The 13,480-nt window shown below is 49.0% G+C and overlaps 1 protein-coding gene across 1 annotated transcript in view; it reads left to right on the forward strand.

The window, feature by feature from the left end:
* Cfap46 (cilia and flagella associated protein 46) overlaps positions 1–13,480 on the forward strand; it is an 85,045-nt gene that overhangs the window by 46,617 nt on the left and 24,948 nt on the right. The window contains exons 30-39 of the mRNA XM_052173634.1: positions 359–487; positions 760–909; positions 3,198–3,346; positions 4,109–4,207; positions 6,313–6,445; positions 7,441–7,587; positions 8,595–8,795; positions 8,900–9,006; positions 9,699–9,875; positions 10,945–11,080. Coding sequence (XP_052029594.1) covers positions 359–487; positions 760–909; positions 3,198–3,346; positions 4,109–4,207; positions 6,313–6,445; positions 7,441–7,587; positions 8,595–8,795; positions 8,900–9,006; positions 9,699–9,875; positions 10,945–11,080 — 1,428 coding nt within the window. The remainder of the gene's footprint in view (positions 1–358; positions 488–759; positions 910–3,197; positions 3,347–4,108; positions 4,208–6,312; positions 6,446–7,440; positions 7,588–8,594; positions 8,796–8,899; positions 9,007–9,698; positions 9,876–10,944; positions 11,081–13,480) is intronic.

Raw genomic sequence — 13,480 nt, forward strand, 5'->3', positions numbered from 1 at the left:
AGCCTTACCAGGTCCTCTGTAGAAAAGCCTTTGAGAAGCATGCAGACAGTTTTTTCTGCATCATCCACCTCTTTCCCTATGCTGAAAGACCTGTCAGCATCTCGCTGGACCCTGCCACAGTCGAGTTCTTGAGGCTTCTTGAAGTAAAAGTTCCCTAAACCCACCCTATCCACCACAGAAACCTGTAGTGACTGGCCAGGCTGGCGCCATGCTGTGGGAGTTGGAGGCTCCTTGGCTGAGCGGCACCCTCAGACCTAAGAGCTATCTCCAACTAGGTGCAGAAAGTGGAGGATACAGGCTCTATTTTTAATTTACAGTTTCTTTTCCCTCCCTATCCCACTCACCCCCCGCCCCACAGATTTCATTGATGGAAGGAGTAAAACTAATTACAGAAAAGAACTTACAAGTAACTAGTTCACAATTGTTATTGACCAAAAAGGAGAAGGAGAAGGAGAAGGAAAAAGAGAAGATGAAGGACATGAAGCAGGCGAGTGGTCCTCGTGGCGCGGCCCTCGCTTGAGGCAGGAGGTGGACAGTAACGGTCGTGGAGCCTGAGCCCCAGCTCCACTACATTCACATGGTGGGGGGTGTCTTAGGATCTCCCCGTTCCTCTGTTTCACCTTCTGTAAGGTATGCTCTTCCCGCGTCCGGGGCCACAGCCTCCCAACTCTGTGCTAGAGGTTGGTAGCCTGTCCTCTCCGTGTTGGGCCACAGAGGCATCCATCTCAGGACTCCACGGTTTACATTTTCCTTTCACAGATTTCAACCCCAGCTTCCAACAAGCCGCCTGATGATATCCCCACCAGCATAGGAGAGTGGGCCTCCTACTCCTGCTCTGAGGATATGCTGTATGTGTTCAAGCAAGACAAGAGTGACTGCACTATTAACTCGTCAAGTTTCCAGAAGCCCGTGAGTAGATCATAGCAGCCAGCCAGGTCTCTGCCACAGAGTTGACAAGCTCAGCCTCCCTCCTGTAGAGCTACAGCTGCCATGTCTCTTGCAGATGTCACCAAAGAGGGACCCAGGAGCCGGGTAGGGGTTTCACAGTGAGTGTGAAAATGGGGCAGCTTTTCACCTTTAACACCCCCAGCTACAAAGCCCCCCTCTTATCCACATCCTCTTTCTTCCAAACAGCTGCCCAATGTCTTTAAGAAGCCCCTCCCACTGCATCCATACCCAGGTATCCATGCCCAGACTCAGCACTTTGCCATCTGCTAGCATAGCCCCGGTGAACAAGTCTTCTCAAACTAGGCAGCCATGATCATAAGAATCACAGTATCAGTAGAAACTTGGTCCCTCTGGATGTTTCATGACACCCCATCTCTACCACCAATACCACCCAGTCCTCTCTAGCAAGCCCAGCTCTTGTACATACCTCCAAGATTACACACTTTGGCTATATCCTGGGCAGAGCCTCAATCTGGTCACAGAGCATAGTCCCTTTTGACACAAAGTCACACGCAAAAGTTCCTTGTATTACGAACCCATGTCCTTGGGATTCCGTAGTTCTGCCCACCTTCTTCTGCCTGGTTGGGGCTTCATGAGATTGGAATTGTTTGGCATATTTCTCCTGGTCAGTACGTTGATGGAGTTTGCCCATGTCGTCTGGGGACAGCTGTATTAGACCCTTTCAGTGCTGCAATGTCTATTGCAGTGACCAGGCCTCGGTGTGCTTCTGCATACCTGCTAATGGACATAGTGTTTGTGGTTCCTGCAGAGCAACTGTCTGTGAACGCTGGTGTCCACATTTCTAGACCACGATGCAGGGGACTTTCCAATGATGGTGAACATTGCCAGTCGGCAAATTGCATCCCAGGGATGCCGTGCTGACTCCCATCCCAGTCCCTGGTGAGAGAGCTCCGGCTGTCCACATCCTTGCCATCGGGTGCTGGTCTGCATGCTATGGCGTCTCCCACACTGGGTGCCCTGTTAGCAAGTCCTCTGTGAATACCGCCATAACTTAGCACGTTTTCTGTTTTTCTTATGGAATTGAAAACACGCACAGGCCTGTTCTGAGAGGGCCACCCTGCCAGTTCTGTAAACAGCTGGTCACTTTGTGAACTCTTTCCTCCCATGATGGGGCTTTCCTTGTAGAAATGTTAATGTTAGTGTTATGAAAATTAGGAATCTTTTCCTCTGTGGCCGGTGCTTCCTTGTGTCCTTTTAAAAAAACATTGTTTTCTTTTCTGAGATCTTAGATAGTACTCTACAGTATTCTCATACAAGGTACAAATATTCTCCACCTGTATAGCCTTTCCAGATTTAGATCTAGTATATCTCACATGATCCATGTGTACAGGGGTTAGGAGCCACCAAGCCTTGACACTAATCCTGGGCAGTGTGCCATCCTCCTCCTCAAGATCTTAGTCCTGTGTTTTTCTATATCCTGTTTGCTATCCAAGTACTAGAAACTCACAATCAATATAGCTCATCTAATGTCTCCAGCATCCCATACACCAAGCCCAACATCACTGGAAGTACTAGCTTTTTTTTTTCTAGACACCCAGTGGTATGTATACACAAAGATCATCAATTTTAATTAGAAAAAAATTAAATGGAACATGAAATTAATGGATTAATGGTCGTTTATCTTGTGTGGATCTTTAACCATCCTCTGGTGCTGACAGCTGAAGCAAACAAAATTTGTAATGATGGATAGGGAAGAGAGTGTGCCACAAACGTGGCAAAGGCCTGCTGAGTGCTGAGCACTGGGCGGGGCAAAGCTGGGTGTATTAGTTAACATTTCTTGCCACTATGATGGAAATGCCTGAGAAAAGCAACTCAAAGGAGAAAGCATTTATTTTGGCTCACAGTCTGAGAGCGTGGTCTATCCTGGCGGGGAAGTCACAGCAGCAGGAACTTGAGGCAGCTCTTCACAATCCACCGGCATGCAGGAGGCAAAGAGCAGCGGACAGTCATGCCAATCTAGCCTTCTCTTCATAATGCACTTCAGGACCCCAGTCCACATTTAGTGTGTGTCTTCTCACCTCAATTAACCTAGTCAAGATGACCCTTCACAAAAGAAACCCAGAGTCTCTAAGATAATCTAGATAATCTTTCATAAGCCATGCCCAGAGACTTGTCTCTTAGGTAAGTCTAGATCATATCAAGTTGACAGTCACTACTAATTATCATTCTAGGGGATGAGTGTGCAACCCCTGCCTGTGACTATACCTGTTTGCTCTGTGTTTGCACAGACGTACAGTTTGTACTACATAGACCACTTGGCCAAAGCCCTACAGAACATGTTCCTTCATGAGCTCAGCATCCCGATCCTGCAGCTGGGTGTGATCATTGCAGATGCTGTGGTGGAGAGCAAGAGTCTTGCGGACCTCTACCACTTGCGGTTGGTATACCTCCTTTCCCTGCAGTGGGGGATGGAACAGTTATGTCTAAAACAATGTTAAAGCAAACAGCACCTTAGATATTAATTTTGTACCTGATAGTGTAAGCAGTAAATCCCTAAGACATCCAGACACCCAGACAGCCAGACAGCCAGACACCCAGACAGCCAGACACCCAGACACCCAGATACCCAGATATTGGAATGGTATTTTTATTGTAAAGTTTTACCTGATCCTTAGAGGATTCCTTGTTTTAAGGAAATGAATGAAGTCATTTTAAGGACCAAGGGACATTGTATTTCCCACCAAGGGCGTAGGAGAAGGAGATATAAAGGAGAGAGCAGTAAAGAGGACAGGGGGACAGGGGTCTCTTTGGGGAGGAGGAACACACAGATAATGCTTGAGTGTGTTTGCATGACTCTGTTCAGATGAAGTGCTTTCAACAAAGCCTCAATTGAGTTCTCTGATGGAAGATATGCAGGGTTCAGCAGAGCCCAGCAGGGCACCTGACTATTACCTCTACAGTCTGAAGGGTTGGGGATGTACACATAGTGCATAAAACATGTGAGTGAATGTCAGAGAAAATTGTCATTATAGAACCCCTGAGCAGGTTTAGCTTTTAAAAAAAATACTGCAGCACTGCAGTGCACATTTTTAATTTAGCCGCTCTGATCAAGCGCAACAAATCCAGCACCACTTCCTTTGGACAGCATCCTTTAAAACAGTGCCTCCCCCTTTCTTACTCCCCATCCCCAACCCTTCAGACTTTTACAGGTTTGCTCTGATCTGAGGTTGCACTACGCAGCAACTCATCATGAAGAGGTGATTGGACAGGCATACTTCGGGGACATGGAGCAGGCCAGGTATGTGCAACACTGGCTCCTGGGTGTGGGACCCCTCCTTCCAGCAAGGTACAACCCAGGGGTTGTAAAGGACAGTTCTGCGGAAACACTAGGTTGGCTGTGTCTCTCCTCTCAGTTCCAGGACTGTTGTGGCTAGTGGATCCCCAGTCTGGTGCCTGGATGTGCTTGGGGGCAATTTCTGCAGAGCAACATCTGGGAGGGCAGCACATAGAGAAATGTGTGGGTCTCCTGCATAGTTTGCATGACAAGTTTGGGAACTGGTGGGTGCTTCAACAGTGAAAAGAGGGATGGATAATAGGTTGTCCAGCAGTTAAATTAGCCAATCACAGTTTCTGTACCAACCCTTTTCAGACTTAGAGACCACCTAAGAGTACATAAGAATGCATGTTCTATTATTGTTCATTTCTGCAACGGGGCTCCCTCCTCCTTTGATAGATAAATTATATGACTTTCATGCGAACTTTAGAAAACAAGTAATGAAGAGAATGAATGTCACTGTGGGGCCTGTCCCTACACAGTAATCCCCTCTGGGGTTTTGCCATTGCACACCTGGTCAGTTATGAAGTCTGCTGCACGCACTTGTTTCATTCTGCAGCTTTTGACAGCAAGTATCTATCTGCAAAAAAACATTTTCATGTTGTTAGCATAATCATTTATCTGCACATTCCTGGACTAAGTGTGAGAGTCCTCCCTACCCTCAGACGGGCTCCAGAACTGCAGTTGCTAAGACTGGCAGAGCCTCCTGCTTCTCCCTGTTCTTTGGTTTACTCAGAGCACCTGCTAAGCAGTATGGGCAGCACTACAAGTGGGTGGCACTGCAGGTGGGTGGTTCTGCAGGTGGGTGGCACTGCAGGTGGGTGGCTCTGTAAGTGGGTGTCTCAGCAGGTGGGTGGCACTGCAGGTGGGTGGCACTGCAGGTGGGTGTCTCAGCAGGTGGGTGGCTCTGCAGGTGGGTGGCACTGCAGGTGGGTGTCTCATCAGGTGGGTGTCTCATCAGGTGGGTGTCTCAGCAGGTGGGTGTCTCAGCAGGTGGGTGGCTCTGCAGGTGGGTGGCTCTGCAGGTGGGTGGCTCTGCAGGTGGGTGGCTCTGCAGGTGGGTGGCACTGCAGGTGGGTGTCTCATCAGGTGGGTGTCTCAGCAGGTGGGTGTCTCAGCAGGTGGGTGGCTCTGCAGGTGGGTGGCTCTGCAGGTGGGTGGCTCTGCAGGTGGGTGGCTCTGCAGGTGAGTGTCTAAGCAGGTGGGTGTCTCAGCAGGTGGGTATCTCAGCAGGTGGGTGGCTCTGCAGGTGGGTGGCACTGCAGGTGGGTGGCACTGCAGGTAGGTGGCACTGCAGGTGGGTGTCTCAGCAGGTGGGTGTCTCAGCAGGTGGGTGTCTCAGCAGGTGGGTGGCTCAGCAGGTGGGTTTCTCTGCAGGTGGGTGGCTCTGCAGGTGGGTGGCACTGCAGGTGGGCTCCTAAGGAAGAAGGATGGCTCAGACTGACAAGAAGGGTATGTGCCAATGATAATACTAGGGCTCGGGATCCAGAGAGGCTTCAGTTCCAAGTGCCTCTAGTCAGAGAGTCCTGGGCAGTTGGTGTGAGCAAGACCTAGGATTCTGTGAAGTGTCAGCACTGGGGTAGAAATGTTGAATGCCCTGATGGCAAGAACCTTTGTGTGACTATTTGTGCAGACTGGGCTAAACACTGTAGTGCACTGGCCCACCTCCCAACAGACTACTCTGTTGAGACTGGGGTAGGTGGTGAGGGAGGAGGATGACCCATGGGCGGAGGAGCCACCCCACTGCTCTATAGGAAACCCTGCGCACTAAGCAGTCTTACCTTTCTGGAGAGGTTGCCAGAGGCAGGACTGCTCCACATAAATTAAGCTTGAGAAGCTCATTAAACCACGCATCAGCTTGTCAGACAGGTGCAGAGAGAACAGGCTGCGGGGCTCAGTTCTGGGAACCAGACTGCGGCCCAGCTAGAGACTGTTTTGGTTTTTGAAGACATGTGTGGAATCATGGCTTCTCTTGGTGGACTTAAATTTCTTTGCCCATAAGTGAGGCTACCCACTGTTACCAGTCACTGCAAGTCTTCCGTTACATGATGCTATTTTGCTCCCACTAGCTGCAGAAAAGAGATTGCATTTAAAAAAGAGAAGAACAAGGAGCCTACACTGGAAGATAGCGTGCCCGCCCTGAACGAGCAGCTGGCTCCATCCCACTCCACAGAGGTGAAGCCGCTGATAGCGCAAGACAAGGTAGGCTGGCACTGCCCCAAGGGATCTACAGCCCAGAGGTGGCATGGCCCACGTGGCTCTGCCACAGCAGAATCTGAAATCCAGAGATGACATTGACTTGGCTTTCGAGCAAGCTTGCCCCAAGAGTCAGCAAGCCCAAATGGATTTGTGGCGTGCTTACTGCGTATACTTATGTATGGGAGACTCAGAGACCAGCTCACGTTTGTCCCTTCCTAAACCCCTGGATTTCCTCAGGGAAAGCAAAAAGTATATGTAAAACAGATCACCTGGGGTCAGAGCAGCAACTTAAAGAATCAGCTGGCTAGAGATGAGTGTAGCTGGTGAGTGTTTACCAGTGCTATGGGGCCTGGGCTCAGGCACGGGGTACTAAAAGGAGAGGCTCTCACGGAGCAGAGTACAGCTAAGAGCGTCTGGCTCCACTCTTGAGCACCCCCCCTCACCAACTTGATGCGCCCTTCAGTCTGTGAACAGGGGAGATAGTAGCCACCACAGAGAACCCTGGCTCCTCAGAGTGCCAGCTCTGTCTGTGAGCCCATGAAAGTCAGCCCTGGGAGTGTGGTGGAACGTGCTCCACTCTAGGTTTGTTAATGGGATGCGAACTCTGAGCAGCCAAGGATCAATCCTGCACTATGCTCAGCTTCGAGGACCCAGTGACCCATCCACCACGGAGGTGGGGCATGCTGCTGGGCACACCGGGAAAGGAGGGAAAAGCACAGCTGCACACAAAGGCAGGCCTTCCTGCCTCCAGCCTCCAACGCCTCTCAGCTCAGTTCACAGAGGGGATGCTGGCCTGCCAAGCCAGGCAGACAGCTCAGCAGCTGCTATCATCAGAGTCGAAGGAGGAAATAAGGAGAGGCGAAGGTCCCAAAGGCTTGGGGGCGTGTCATAAGCTAGTCAAGCAGAGGCTGAAGGCATGCTGGGGACACCCCTTTGGCTGCACACTCTGGGGGACACACACTGTGCACAAAGCGTCTTAGGGTCATGCTGTCTCACAGATTTTGAAGATAAATGGAGAGACTGGCAAGGGTCTGGATGGGACATCTTACCCCCAGCTGTGGGTGCTCAAAGGGGAGGTCCTGCTGGAGCTGGAGCTGCACCAACCAGCACGGCTGCTCCTGTCTGAGGCCCAACAGGCTTTCCAGGTAAGGTGTCTCACCTATTTCCACTGAAGCCATCTTGACCTGGGCCTGAACTCTTCAAATGTATCCTTATTCCTCATCTGAAGACTTCAGGGGCATCTGTGGCTTCTCAGAGTCTCTGCTGAGTCCCCCAAAAGACTTGAGTTAGCATCCCCCCACAGAGCCCAGAGCTCAGAGCCCAGATCTCTAGAGGCTTGCGAGCCCTGGCTACTCTTCTCTGAGTAGCTGCCTACTAGAGGAACTTGCTCCCAGACCTGGAACCCCAGGGCCCACTTCTTCTCTAAATTGGCCCTTTGTGTTTCAACCCTAGAAGTTCCAAACTACTTCTGCCAAAAGTTGGCAGGGCTTTTCTGTCCTGGGCTGTGTCCCCAGTGGACAGCTGACCTTGGGCAGTGTGGACGGAAGAAGTCGTTTGTGTTGTCTGCTCTAAGGAAGCAGATCTCCCAAGTTCCAATCTCCACAGTTCCATGAAACCCTTTCAGTGGGTCGATGAGGCTACTGCCCTGGCACATCCAGCCTGTGGCTTGTTCATCTTTTCAAGGAAAAGATGAAGATCCAGCAATGATGGGAAATCAGTGACACCAGAAAGCTGTGAGCCCAGGTTCTTGCCCATACAGTGAGAACAGGGACTCAGGTACCAGAGAGGGGACAGGTAAGTCAGTAGTAGGGTTGGGACAGTGATGTGCAGGTGCTAGGGTACAGCTGTGTAGATGTCAAGGATGAGACAAAGGTGCAGGTGCCAGAGATGAGACATGTGTGTTGAAGAGGGAAGAGAAATACAGGCTTCAAAGAAGGGACAGAGAAGGCGGCAGGGAAGGAAAAGATGTAAAGGAATAGCAAAGGAACAAGTATGTAGGTAAAGCGAGCAGAGAGGAACTCTGCACAGGCTGGCTCCTGTGACTCCCGGGGCATGCTGCTTCCCACTCCTGAGGGCTCTGCTCCCACGTAGTGGCCATCCCCACCTGAGTGGAGCTAACCGCCTATCATGTACCATGCGTCCGTCTTTTTAGGAGCTAGGCGATACCTGTGCAGAAGCACAGACCTTGCTACTTCTAGCAAAGTTGGCCAACAAGGAAAAGAACCACGTGCAGGCTATGCTCATGGTTGAGAGGGCCCAACAGCTAGGCGGAGCCGAGGAGTTCTGGTACAATTCAACCCTGACTCTGGCAGAGGCGATTTTATCCTCTGAGGATGATGGAAAAGAAATCTCAGTGAGTTGGGGTAGCCAGTGGACAACATGGGGTGCATGTCAGGGGGAGGAGGGGTATGTGCTGAGGTCTGACCTGTGACATGGTAACGTGATCACCACGCCCAGGTTTGTGAACTGTTTCAGAAGCTCATAGATACTTTCAGGGCCCTCCAGAATGAAAGGCCGAACCGCGTCTCCCTGCTGGAATTCCTCATCATGGAGCTAGAGGCCAGGTAATGGTGCCAAGGGCACCAAATCTGTGGCTGCCCCTACCACACATTCTCTCTCATGCTACACATGTCAAACCCAGGAAGGCTCAGAGCCAGCAGGGCCATATTCCCTGCTCTGCACGGCTCACATGTCTGTGTGTCCCCGCTGGTCCCTCTGGAGATCAGACCTTCCTTCCGCTATGTACTTCTGAGGAGTTGTGGGCTTTCTTCCAGCCAGCCCACACATCCACAGTGCCTTTCCTATGGCTCCTGGAGCCTCTGAGCTTGGACCTCTTGTGGAAGGCTGTGGGGAACCCCCTCTTCTCCCACACACATCACTCACAGACTTCAAGGCCCTTTTCCAGAGATCTTCTAAGCTCACTGACCACAGATGTAGGGGTCCCTGCCTTCCTCCTGCTTTGGTTCCTCTCTAGAAAATGCTGTAAGCACTGTGTCTCATCAGCTGGTCCTGACTCGAGTCTCATTTCCACAATGGTTTTCCATGGGCAAACCTGGGTGGGGCTGTTAGATTATAACTTCATTGATCCAGAGAAGTGGCTACATTGTGTCCCATCCTGGTGGGGGGCGGAGTTGGTACTTGATTCAGTGTCCCAGGGTGGACCCTGGGCAGAAGGAGGGTCCCTGTGTTCTTGGGCTTTTAAATCTGGTGGGCAAAGCTTCAAGCCCACAATCCTGAGGACACACTTGTCTATCAGGTGTATGAAACTTCAAATCCAATTTACCTTCGACCTGATTGGCAAAGAACTTAACGACTACTCATTTTTGCTGAGAGAACTAGAAGATCACCTCTTGGAAGTTGAAGAAAACTTTATATTTGGTGGCTACCACAAAAATTATGTTGACTTAAAAATAGAACATGCAAAGATAAAGAGGTAAGGCCATCACCAAACACCCCACCCTTGCCACTGGAGCTGCCTGGGGGTCTGCCTTCTGAGGAGGATCCACTTTTGAGCTCCCCCAGCTGGTCTCTGCTCTTCCTCAACTAAGCCCAGCTCCCTTCCCAACTCCCTCCCTGCTAACCCATCCCTGCCATCCTGCAGGGTCCCCCGGCACCTGTTCCTGCTGCTACTGCAGCTGTGCATCCCAGTGAGCATCCAGCTCTCCTCCCACTCCAGCCCCCTCGGTGCTCCTCACAGTGCCTCTGCCTGCCCCCGACACCCACAAGCCTTTTACACATGATGCCTTTAGGAGCGATGATCAGCCAACACCCAAGCCACATTCATTACCGCAGGTGTGCTGTAGCAGCCACTGTGGGCCACCACAAAGGCAGGACAATAGACAGTGGAGTCAGCAGGTGGAAATTGGGGCATTGCTTCATCAGACACCTTTCAGGCAGAGATTCCTTATAAATGAAATTTCACGCTACACACACTGTGCCATTCTAACGGTTCGGTAACTTGTTTTAAAACGTGTTTGGAGGGCAGGGGAGATGACTCAGTTGGTAAGCCACTTGCTTGCAAGTACAAGGACTTGAGTTCAATCCCCAAACCCCATGTAAAGAAGCCAGGTATTGTGGAGTACTGTAAAATGCTAGTACTGGGGACACAGAGACAAGTGGATCTTTGGGGATTGCTGGCTAGACAGTCTATCCTAATTGGTAGGTTCTAAGCTAGTGAGAGATCCTGTCTCCAAAGAAAGGTGGACAGAATCTGAGGAACAGGGCCCAGGTTTTTTTGTACACTTTAACCTCCACATGTACATACGTGTACCTGTGCACATAAACGAACAACTCTGAGAGCACATTGAAAATGAATAACATGTATTGAGAATACCTTCATGTGTAAAGCATTTGACTGCAAAAATTTTAAGCACTGATAAAATGCATAGCATAATTATATGAAAATCACATATTATATATTAATCAGTATAACATGTAATAGTACAATATATTATTTAACTTTTGAATCTTTGTTCTAAACCCTACTATTATATTGTATGAAGGTTATATGCTGAAAAGGAAAAAGATGAGGAACAAAAGACTGCCTACTATTTGGAAATGTACTCATTGTCCCAGAAAGCTATAGCCCAGGAAGAAGAACTATTTCACAGAATCCAGGCGATACTGTCCCTTCAAGATGTAAGTTTGGACTTGCACATCTGAGTCAATTTGTGTACAGGACAGTGCTGCCTGACAGATCTGATTTTAAAATGAAACCAGACAGGCACAGTGTGGCTCACCTGTAATCCTAGCACTTAGAAAGATGAGGGAGGAGTATGCAGAGTTCCAGGCCAGCCTAGGCTACCCAGTGAGGCCCAATGCTATAACCCCCCCCACACACACACACACACGTACTCTCACACACATTTCACTATATATTTTCATATACATACAAATCAATATACATTTTCACAAAACCCATATAAAGAAAGGCTGGGAACATAGCTCAGTCAAGGAGGTTGTATGTGTTCTCTGGGTCCAAGGTCTGTTTCCCACTTTGGACCTCAGGCCCCTCCTGGCAAACCTACCAAGAAGCTGGAAATACTCTTGTATAGAAGAGAAGTTCATCTTTTACCCCTAGAACCTTTGAATCTATATAACAAAAAGAAGTAGATATGGTGGCTTGTGCTTATAACTCCAGCACTGAAAAGGAGATGGTGTATCCCTGGGCTCACCAGCTAGGCATCTGGTACACCTGGCAAGGTCCAAACCAGCAAGACACGGTGTCTGGAAAAACAAGGTAGATGGTTCCTGTAGAACACCACCTGAGGCTGTCCACCAGCCTCCACATGAATGAGCTCACACATTTGCACTGAGCATTCACCCACATACATACATACATACATACATACACACAACACACACACATATGTGCACACACAAAGCACCTGATATACTTAGGAGCTAGAATAGAATTACAGTAACTAGACACATGCACTCACACAAAACAATTTTTTTTTAAAAAAGCAGACAAAATACACAAAACAAGGGTTTTCCAAATGCCATACATCAACCATGCCAGCTAGTGATCTCCAAGCTTAAGTTTCAGCCCGCTGCAGCTGCAGAGATGGAGCCAGGTTAGAGCCAAGATGAAGACCTGAATCAAGGATATCGGGTCCTGAAAGACTCCGGAGGAGGAGGCAAGATGGATCCCAGGAAGAAGAGTGCTGCTCACAGATGTCTAGAGGACAGCCCAGAGTCCCCATTTACAGACCTGTTCAAGACAGAAGGAAGTTGCTCAAGGATGGGGAAAAGAACAACCTGGAAGGATTACAGGAAGTCCCTTGGTGCTGGTTGGCAGTCACGGGGTGATGGGGAGAAGGCTCCATGACTTTGAGGTGATGGGCACAGTGCACAGAGGGCCTGATCTCAGAATTTGGCGCTGAGTAAAAAAGTGAGCCCAGGTATGTGATGCCTACAAGAATGCCTACAAGAATGAACATAAATATAAAGACAGATAGAATTAAAGTAGAATGCTGAAAGCAATATCCCCTACTAATAGTGATTAAAAGATAGCTAGGCTGTGGGTGTCAGCGTCAAGCAACCAGGCTTCCTAGAAAACATTACCAGGTTGATAATATCTACCTCATAGTGCATCCTAGTCAAGCGAGAGAAAGGTAATCTAAATGCAGTATATCTTAAGAGAGCTCCAAAATACCTAAGAACCAAACGCCAATCTTTAAAAACTGCTAAATCTATTAGAGCCAATAATTTTACTATCCTACTCTTCAATTATTAGTAGAACAAGTAAACACAAAGTCAGTAAAGAACTGAAAGATTAGACTATTGTCAACCAATATGACGGAATAGAGATTTTCTCAAACGTTTCACTCAGCAACAATGGGATTAAACACTCTAACACAAATGTGGAATGTCTTCTGACACAGGCCATCCTCTGAACCATAAGACAAGTCTCAATAAATTTGACCACACAGAGGATACATTAGTCCCCAAATGCAATTATATCGGGCATCAAAACCAGGAAGTAGAGTAGAGAAGTCCACAGAAACAGAAAACAGACAAGGGGCTTCTGGGGGACAAGGTAAGGAGTAAGGAACTGGCATGTAGGGGTTCCTCGAAGCACGGTGGCAGCGTTTGGGAACTGAACCAACCATGACTGCGCCACACTGCAGACCTGTCATGTGCTGCTGAACTTTGCATGCTTTACGTTTTTAGATTTATTTTCTTCTACGTGTAGGAACACTTTGCCTCGTAAGTATGTATGTGCACTGTGTGCATGCCTGGTCTCATGCAGGTCAGAAGGGATGCCAGATGCCTTGGAACTGGAGTTCCAGACGGCTGTGAGCCACCACATGGGTGCTGGGACTCAAACCTCGGGCCTCTGCAAGAGCAGCCAGTGCTCTCAACCACTGAGCCACTTCTCCAGGTCTCATACTTCAAATCTGTTAATTATGTTGCTTTTACTCCAAATTAAGAAAGAAAACACTGTGTGTATGGAAACCCACAAATATTTGGAATATAAGTAGGACACAGCCACAGAAGAAGCCAAAGAGAAACCATCTTGAAATGAAAGGAGGA

This window comes from Apodemus sylvaticus, chromosome 1 (genome assembly GCF_947179515.1).
Source record: "Apodemus sylvaticus chromosome 1, mApoSyl1.1, whole genome shotgun sequence".
NCBI classification, from domain to species: domain Eukaryota; kingdom Metazoa; phylum Chordata; class Mammalia; order Rodentia; family Muridae; genus Apodemus; species Apodemus sylvaticus.